A 9668-nucleotide genomic window follows, 5' to 3' on the forward strand; every position below is an offset into this window, starting at 1 on the left:
AACACACACAGTCCAGGGCCTGGCAGACAAAGCACCAGGAAGGGCTGAGGGCAGCCAGTCTGAGAGTTGGCTGTTCCAGCCAGAAACAGCCTGAGGAATGTCCTCTGGCCGTAAGTGCCGGGGGGAGGGGCACACAGCCCTGCCCTCAGCAGTGGAGGACTCGGCTGCCCCCTTCCTGGCAGAGCCAGAACTTCCCTGAGGTGTCTGGGCTTCTTCAAGAGAAGAGTTGGAACTGGCCCAGCCCTGGGAGAGGGCCAAGGCCTCACACTCCATAAGAGCCAAGTTCCTTAGAGCAGCGCCCCCATTCTCCTGCACAAAAGGCTTCCATTTATCAGAGTAGACCCTCTCGAGGGCTCCTCCCTCCTCACCCCATTCTCTGCCAGCCAAATGCAGCCAGGATACCAGATGCTGGCCATGGGCTCACCCAGGCTCAGAAAGAGACTGTTTATTGGAAGCTGTTCTCACATCATTCTTTAGACGGCTTTGCAGTCTTGGGGCCAGGGATGGGACCAGGGTAGGAATCTCTTATGACTCTGGGGGGAAGGGATACGGGTGTCCCCACACCTGGGGCTCAGTTGAGGACACTCCTGCGAGTGCCAGATGTGGTCCTCATGGAATAGGCCTTTTGGGTTCCACTTGAGAATCTCAGGGCATTGCTGCCCATGGTCCCCCCAAAGGCCAGCCCGCTGCCACCAATGGTTCCCCCGAAGGCCAGTCCGCTGCCACCACTGGTTCCCCTGTAGGTCAGCCCGCTGCCGCCACCACCGGTGGTATTCATCACAGCTGGGAGAGAAGAGAGAGGACTCAGTCAGCATGGGCCCATCACCCAGAGCCCATCCCTTCACTCTACCCACCCTCATGCTGGGCTGCCCCTTCTCCCCGCAACCGTCACCTCCCTTTCCCACCCTACACACCATGGGCCAACCCAGAAGGAGCTTCGGACAGTGCGGGGTGGGGTGCCCCCTGCAAGGCTTCCCTGGGCTGCTGAGGCAGCTCTAGGGCACCTGCTTGAAGCTACTGAAGGGAAGGAGGCAGGCTCCAGATCCCCACAAGCCCCGGCCCTCAGGCCCACATGCCATCCTATAGGCCCCACCCAGTCTGGAGAGCACAAGGGGTGGGCTGAAGCCAAGGACTTACAGATATTTAGGGCTCCCACTCCATCTCCGGTCAACCTGGGGGCAGAGGAGAGACCTGTGAGAGCAGCCCTTCCCTCGACCCTGGAGGAGGCACTCCCAGGCCCCTCCGTCCAGGCCCCACACAGGACTGGTATTCTGTCCTCTGCCCCACACTTCCAGCCTTCCTTCAACCTTGCTGCAAAATGAGCAAGGAGGAGTAGGGGGCAGCGTTCACTTAGGCCCTTGTACCTACTGGCTACATGACCTTGGGAATGTCTTAGGGCCTCCATTTCCTCATCTACATATAGGGCCTCACTCAGTACCAACCTCACAGGGTGGTTTGCCAGAGTTCAATGACACAATGTACCTAAAGCTCTGGGCACACAGGATTAGGTAAATGGTAGTCCCTCTTATTATTACATAGACAGCTGCCTCCCCTAACCAGACCATAAAATCCTCAAAATGGGCTATAGCTTACTGATTACTGTGTCTCCAGCCCCTGCATGAGGTCTGGCAGGTAGTCATTACTATGTGTTAAAATAATTAGTGTATTGTTGACTGAGTGAATGCAGCTCCAACAGGGACTGAGGAGGGAATGGGGAGGTAGGTGGGGTGACTTTAAGCAGCCAGTGGAGCTGAAGCACCGTCTTGCACTGGAAATTAAAAATCCGCCCAAGACAGCTGGGTGTGTTTGCTCTGTGACACACAAGCCCTTGGCCTTGGGAATGAGTGTACTCTGCGGGGAGGAGGGGACACCTCGCCTTTGCGGAGGGAGTGAGGGAGCCACCTGGCCTCAGCAGCCCCAAGTGCAGGGGGCAGAGCAAAGGCCAAGGGCAAGAGATAGGTATGCTAGGAAGCTTCCAGGCCCCTTGTTAAAATGGCCCCTGCAAGTGCTGGGCATTACTGGCAGTTGGGGAGTGAGGGGGAAGCATGGTTGAAATCAGGCAACAATTCCACATAAGAATTCAATTCCTAAAGAACTCAAAGGGGAACCTAAATACCTCGGGCTCTAGTGATCTGCGCGATTTTTCTTTTCCTCACCCTGTCACCCTTTTCTGATCCTAAATAAATATTTGTTTTGTGCCTAATTTTATATTTGTAACTTTGTATTCTTAACTAAAGGCCTCCCCAAATTGGGTGAGTAGATGAGTTTCTAACCCTAGACCTGCCCCTGGGAAGGGCTGAGGGATTAAGATGGGGTGGGGAACGGTGGCCTGTGAAATCATTTGGTCTGGCCCTGCCAAGGCATTGGGGTGAGTTAATTAAATGTTTGACCAATTATAGCAGACTAATTTTTAATTTCATAATTTTGCTGGCCCATGAATGATGTTATAAACATCCAAATGGCCCTTGGCAGAAAAAAAGGTTCCCCACCCTGGATTAAGGGATAAAAATAAGGTGTCTATCTCCACGTCCCCAAGAGGTGGAGAGAGGACAGGCACCTCACCTCCTTCCTCTCCACTCCATTCATTCCCCATCTTCTCTCCCCAGCCCTCCGGAATAATGCTCAGAAAGGAAAGGTCCTTTGTAAACAGCATTTTACAGGTCCAAGATACTAGTCTCTGAGTGCTTCCTTTGCAGATGTTTTGTCTCCTCTACCCCTCTGCAAGTCCCCCGGAGGCAGAAACACGTCTTACATATTACCTATCTCTGTAGGCCGAGCCATGATTAGTTCTACTTCCAGGGCTTTGTTTACACTGTTCCCTCTCACCCTCTTCAAATCCTGACCTTCCCCCAAGACATACTCTAAAGCCTATCTAGTGACTGAGTGAATCAACCAACCCATCAAGGTGAGAAGGAAGGCCCAACTTCATGGCCATATATTCCATGTCTTTCATGAAGAATTCCCTGTAAGACTAACCCAGCCCAGCCCAGCTGGCATGGCTCAGTGGTTGAGTATCGACCTATGAACCAGGAGGTCACGGTTCCATTCCCGGTCAGGGCACACGCCTGGGTTGGGGGCTTGATTCCCAGTGTGGGGAATGCAGGAGGCAGCCAATCAATGATTCTCTCTCTTCCTCTCCCTTCCTCTCTGGAATCAATAAAAAATAAAAATAAATAAATAAATAGACCAACCCCTCCCAGCCCCCTCTCAGGCTGCAGGTGAGTATGCAAATATCTCTGGGGACAGGGAGAAATTAACTCCTCCAGCACATTCAGTCAATACCACATGACTTAGCACTTTACATAGTGAGAAGCAGCCTGGGGTTATAGAAGATGCTTAAACCAGGAATCAGCAGAGCTTGACTACACACCAACCCTCAGTTAATAAAACTGAACCACAGCTTCTCTCTGTATTAACAATACCTGACCTGTTTACCTGAATGTGTTCTAAGGATCAAATAAGATGGCCCTGCTAATGGTCACCCACATGAAGTCATGACTTCAACTTTTCCAATGAGCTTTACACCACATGGTCTTTCCTTCTAGGTCATCTCAGAGGCAAAGAAGTGGGCCTCAGCTGTACCCCCTGCACTCCCACCTCCAGTGCCCTGCATAAGAGGGTGCATAGGACATGCTTGTCGATGGATAAATGTCAAGCCCCAGGCCCTACTGAGCCCCAGAAGGATCCCTTTCTCAGCTTCTGTGACCTCACCGGCCCTCCTCGCCCTCCAGCAGCTTGCGGTAGGTGGCAATCTCGATGTCCAAGGCCAGCTTGATGTTCATGAGCTCCTGGTACTCCCGGAGCTGCCGGGCCATGTCCTGCCTGGCTCGCTGCAGGGCAGCCTCCAGTTCCTCCTGCTTGGCACGTGCATCCTTGAGTGCCATCTCCCCACGGTCCTCAGCCTCAGCAATGGCAGCCTCCAACTTGGCACGCTGTGGGCAATAGAGGAGCTGTGAGGTGGGGGCAGGTCTCACCAGTCACTGGCTTCCTGCCTCCCCATCCTGAGGTGAGCACCTGGGCAACTTGCTGACAGGGCTTCACTGGCACCAGCCTACTTCCCCAAGCACCAGAGGATCCCAGGGGTTAAAAACATGGGTTCTGACACCCAATACCTAGGTTCTAATTCTGTCTCTGCCACTTACAAGCTATGTGATCTTGGATGAATCAACCTTTCTAAGCCAAAGTCTCCTCTTCTCTAAAATAGCAATAATCCTGGTGCCTACCTCATAAGAACATTGTGAGCATTAAATGAAGTAATATACAAATTGGGTGGTGTCCAGCAGAGGGCAAGCACTTAATAAATGCTATTAGGATTATTATTATTAATAAATCCTATTATGATTCGCAGCTCCCCGTGGCTGGAGGACCTCCAAAGCTATGGGATCCTAGTTAAATTCCCAAATGTCAGGTGGCGGATAGGACCAAAACCACCTTCAAAACTGGAAGCAGTTTGGAACAGGCTCAGAGCAGGACTTGGAGCAGACACACTGCATGGAGCCCCCAGGTTCGGGAGGGGTGATCAGATTCATGATGGACCTGAGCAATAACCGCCACTTCCTGCCCAGCTATGGCGTTCCCTCTGCTTGTGGAGGAGTGTATCTAGTGCCGGGCCTCATCTTGTCAGCGAGAGGGCCACCATCCCAGGCCCTAACCAGTGCTCCTTCTCTTTCCTTCTCACCCACCATTGTCTGTCCCCAAATCCCCTCTCCTTAGCTCATGCACTCTGCCCTCTGCCCAGCCCCCCAATCCACCCAGGGGAGGCCCTCTGACACTCTCTGCCCCTCACTTACCTGTCAGTGCCCTTCCCTGTCACACTGGTGCCCCCTTGGTGAGGCCCACCCCACTACCTCTGGGCCCCTTGATGGTGGCAGACACCCCAACTCTGGGGCCTGGTTCTGCCCTATGGTGTGAGAGGAGACCCGGATGCAGCACAAGCTGCAGGGTTTGGGCAGCCGCCATTCGTTCTGCTGTGCCTCCCCACTGGCCTGGAGGCTGGCCCGCTTCACCGGTGACTCATGGCCCTGCATCTGTGCCAGAGGCCTCCACCCTCATGTCAACAGGCCTGCAGGGCTCCGAGGGGAAGACACTTCTGGGCAAACCATCCCCACATCCCATCCTCCCAGCTCCTCTGGAAGTTAGCTCTCTGAAGCTGCTGCACTGGTCACCTTCCCTCCCTCCCCGCTGCAGACACCTGCTCAGGCTTAGCTGCCCCTCCCACCTCTGTGGCTGTGCCAGGTGCTGGGAAGGGAGGAGCAGTGAACCAGACAGATGGGGCCCCTGCTCTAAGGCAGCATTTTTTATATTCCAGTGGATGTGGGGGACAGTCAATATATAATTAATGAGACAGAACATTTCAGAGAGTGATAGGTGCTTCATTCGGACAGACTGCTCTTAGGTAGTTGAAAAAGCCAACCCTGAGATCTCTTGTTCTAAACCCCAGGGGTAGGAAAGGGGCAGCCATGTATGGAGCTGGGAGAACCACATTCCAGGTAGAGGCAACGCCAAGTGCAAAGGCCCTGAAGCATGAAGATGCCTGGCAAATAAATGCAAGGGACAGGAAGCAGGCTAGTGTGGCCGGAGCATAGCCAGCGTGGGAGTGGTGGAAAGTGAGGTCAGGATTGAGACGGAGCCTGTGAGCCACAGTAAGGACTTCTCCTGGCCACTGTCCTCCACCCCCCACCCTCCATCACTGTGAGCTCCCAGGCACGCATACTGCACCCAAAGCTGGGTGCAAGGAGAGTGCTCAGTACCAAGATGGTAACAAGTGGTGGTTCCTCTCTGGCCAGCCAGCCCAAAGCTTCTTCCACAGGCTCTATGCCCAGCTAGGCTCCTCTTCTCCCTTTGGCCTGAGCCTAAAGCTGGCCAAGAATATTCCGTCCTGGAGCCCTCACAAGTGCGCCTGAGCTGCACCAGCCTCAGCCAGGCCCGGGTTGGGCAGTGGGTGGGAGGCAGGGGCAGGCTGACACTGCCCCACCCCTGCTCCACCAGCCTCCTGCTCCTCACTGTCAACTGGTTGCCCTGCACACACCCCAAGAAATAGGGAGGGTTTGTGCCCACCTGGTTCTTGATGTTGTCGATCTCAGCCTGCAGCCTCTGCATGGCCCGGTTCATCTCCGCAATCTCATTCCGGGTGTTCCGGAGGTCCGCCCCATGCTTTCCGGCCTGGGCCTGCAGGGTCTCTAACTGGAACAGCCACACAGAGAAGTATGACAAGGTGTGAGCGATGATTACAGGCAACTCGTCCCTCTCCCCACCCAAGGAAGGCCCAAGATTCTGAATGGCAAACCCTCTCAGCTTATCTTCCCAAGGAGGGAAAGTCTGACTCCCAGCAATCTTCACCCAATGCTAAGAGGCCAGACATAGGGCAGCGGGTGGCTCAGAGGCTTAGTTTCCTCCCAGACGAGACAGAGAGGACCAGGATGGCTCCCGGGGCCCACCCCCACTGATCCTGAGGCTCTGCCCATCCGCATCAGATCACAGTGCTGGAGGAGCCCTGGAAGTCTGAGGTCCCAACCTATCATGCACCCCCCTCCTCAGCACCACCCATTACACAGATGAGGAGAGTGAATCCCAGGGAATGAAGGCACTGCTCAAGGATCACACAGCAAATCTGAGCCCAGGCCTCCTTGTGGGCATTCCTGTATTCTCACCTGTGCACCACGGATGACTCCCTATCCCTGCAGAGACAGCCCTCTATGCTGCTTTAAACCCTGCCTCAGGCTCCCTTCCCCGGAACCCTGACCCATTTCCTCAGCATCTTCACAGTCAGCTGTACTGCCTCCATACAGCGCCTGGTCTGCAGCCTAGGACCCTGCTTTTCCATCTGTCAGCTGTGTGGAGTTAGGCAAATTACTGCACCTTTCTGTGCTTCAGTTTCCTCATCTGTAAAGTGGGGATAATACAGTGCCTACCTAATAGGGCTGTTCTGTGGTTTAAATGAGTCAATCCCCTCAGCACCTTCACAGTCAGCTGTACTGCCTCCATACAGCGCCTGGTCTGCAGCCTAGGACCCTGCTTTTCCATCTGTCAGCTGTGTGGAGTTAGGCAAATTACTGCACCTTTCTGTGCTTCAGTTTCCTCATCTGTAAAGTGGGGATAATACAGTGCCTACCTAATAGGGCTGTTCTGTGGTTTAAATGAGTCAATACAGGTTAAAACATCTGAAACACTGCCTAACACTATGAATACTTACCACACTTTACCTATTAAAAGTATTAAACCATGTCCACTTCCTCTGCCCTGCTCCCGCATCAGGGCAGGGCCCTGTCCTTTGCAATCCTCTTTTTCCCAGGACACTGGCGAGCACCACAGACTCACATGGAGTCCTGCCAGAACAGTGGGACCAGGCCCTAAAGGCTTGAAACCGAGTGAGTAAGGAGAACTGCCACCAAGGACCCTGCAGGAGGAGGAAATGTGTCCCCAGTGGCTGCACACCTTGGTCTGGTACGCGGTCTCGGCCTCAGCCCGGCTGCGGTTGGCCATCTCCTCGTACTGGGTCTTGACCTCCGCGATGATGCTGTCCAGGTCCAGGGAGCGGCTGTTGTCCATGGACAGCACCACGGACGTGTCAGAGATCTGGGACCGCAGCTCTGACAGCTCCTGTAGGCACCAGACAGAACATCGGGACCTGGGGCATGACACACCCATGCCCATCCTGGGAGTCCCCACACACCAGGGAAAGAAAAAGGGAGAAGAGGCCAGAGTGGGTGTGAGTCACCAGGCAGGGAGAAGGTACAGGCCAGCATCTGCCAAATAGTTCCACCGACCCTGGCTCCCTGAAGAGCCCCTTAGCAACTTCTCAACTAAGCGTCTGACAGGGTGTGGGGGGCTGTGACGGCTCCTGCCATGAGGTGCTGCCGGGTGTGAGCTCTACTCTGGAGGAGAGCACTAGGGGGTGAGTAAAATAAATCATGGTCTATAACAAAGCACTCTTCAGCTTCTGAATCTGATGACATGGCTGTGTTTACAAACAGGGAAATGTACCTGTGACATACTGTTATATTGAAAAAGTATGGTTCTGTTTTTATTAAAATATATATTTCTATATCTCTATGTGTATATATGCACAAAAAATGTCTGGAAAGGTAGATACCAAGATGATAAGAGCGGGTATAGGTGACCTGTTTTCAATTTTATGCTTTACTTAATTTTCTGGATTTTTTGCAATGAGTACCTATTTCATAATGAGAAGAACATAATTATATATGTGTGTGTGTGTGTGTGTATATATATATATATATATCATGTGACAGATAAATGAATACCTGCACTAAGATTAAAAATGCCTAAAGAAAGCCTCAAGGATCCATCCCCTGAAATTTAACACATGGAAATTCACTCTAAGGGGCTAATGGAAGCTGAATATTCAGGCACAGACTAGACTGAAATGAGAAATGAGAACTGTATGTAGGTTAACATGAAATTATGTCCCAGACCAGTCCTGCCAGATGACTGGCCACCCTACCCTCTGCCTAAGGCCAGAGCCTCACACAGATGGCAGTGGAAAGGATTTTAGGTCCCATGAGGGAAAGAGCTGGAAGCCCAGCGCAGGGCAAGAGTGAGTAGGAAAGAATGAGGTGGGAGGGTGAACAGAGTGGCCAGTTGGTGGGCAGCCTCACCCAGTTCCTCTGGGTGGAAACTCTCAGGTATTCATCTCTCCTGATTTCAGCTCCCTGGCCTGCCCCACCCAGCCCACCACTGAACTCCATCACAGCCTGGGATCCCTTGACATCCTCCTGGCTCCTTCAGCCCTCCCTATCCCACTTCCAGAAAAATGGTCATTCCATGTCTCTGAAAGGCCAATCCTGATGGACCCTACCAATCTGCTCTGATAAGGCCAGCTCCTCCAGAACTCCCCGTCCATTGAGATTCCTAAGTCCAAAAAGGATAAAGGTACCCCCACACGGTCAACTCACACCCAGACTAGCCCAGAGGTGGGGGTGGACCAGATGGCCCCCTGGTTAGGACATGTAGGACATGACATGTCTCCCACTCCTGAGGTTCTCACCGTCTCATAGAAGGTCCTGAGGAAGTCGATGTCCTCATTCAGGGCATTCACCTTGGCTTCCAACTCCACTTTGCTCATGTAGGCAACATCCACATCCTGGGAGAAGTGGTGAGAAGTACACAGACCATTTAGCAGGGGTGGGAGTCAGCTAGCACTGTCCAACCTACAGGCCAACACCACTGCCCTACCACGAAGCATACAGTTTCTCCAGCTGCCTGACATGCCCACGGATGAAGTTTCCTCTACTCGATTCTCCCAGGCTGCATGATTGACATCTCCATGAAAGCCCCAGGACCGGAGGTACTTTCTCTGTTCTGGCAGCCCAGAGCAGTCTAAAGCCCCAAACCCAACACTTATCCTGTTCCTGAAGGCTTTGGTGGTTTAGACACTCAGGGGAAATCCTTTCCACCTACTAACTATGAGCCTCAACTTCTGATCAGTCAATAAGAGAGCATAAAACCATTCAGACTCCAGGGCACCACTCTCAGACATGGAACATCTCCAGCCTGAGTGTTTAACTAGCAGCATGGATGGTCTGGCACAGGTGGGCCACAGATAGCACCGCAGGTCCAAATGATGTCTGGATCCCTTCTAGCCACACTTCCCTGTGGTTAAACTCCTATGGATAGTGCATCCCTGAATCCTCAAGGGCCCAGCACTG

At 53.0% G+C, this 9668-nt stretch overlaps 1 protein-coding gene across 1 annotated transcript in view; it reads right to left on the reverse strand.

Annotated features, from left to right (window-relative positions):
- Positions 1–399: 399 nt before the first annotated feature.
- KRT7 (keratin 7, type II) overlaps positions 400–9668 on the reverse strand; it is a 17535-nt gene continuing 8266 nt past the window's right edge. The window contains exons 5-10 of the mRNA XM_014542019.1: positions 9008–9103; positions 7435–7599; positions 6058–6183; positions 3712–3932; positions 1138–1172; positions 400–783 (exon numbers count right to left, since the gene is read on the reverse strand). Coding sequence (XP_014397505.1) covers positions 572–783; positions 1138–1172; positions 3712–3932; positions 6058–6183; positions 7435–7599; positions 9008–9103 — 855 coding nt within the window. The 3' untranslated portion in view covers positions 400–571. The remainder of the gene's footprint in view (positions 784–1137; positions 1173–3711; positions 3933–6057; positions 6184–7434; positions 7600–9007; positions 9104–9668) is intronic.

Source organism: Myotis brandtii, unplaced genomic scaffold (genome assembly GCF_000412655.1).
Source record: "Myotis brandtii unplaced genomic scaffold, ASM41265v1 scaffold29, whole genome shotgun sequence".
In the NCBI taxonomy this organism is placed as follows: domain Eukaryota; kingdom Metazoa; phylum Chordata; class Mammalia; order Chiroptera; family Vespertilionidae; genus Myotis; species Myotis brandtii.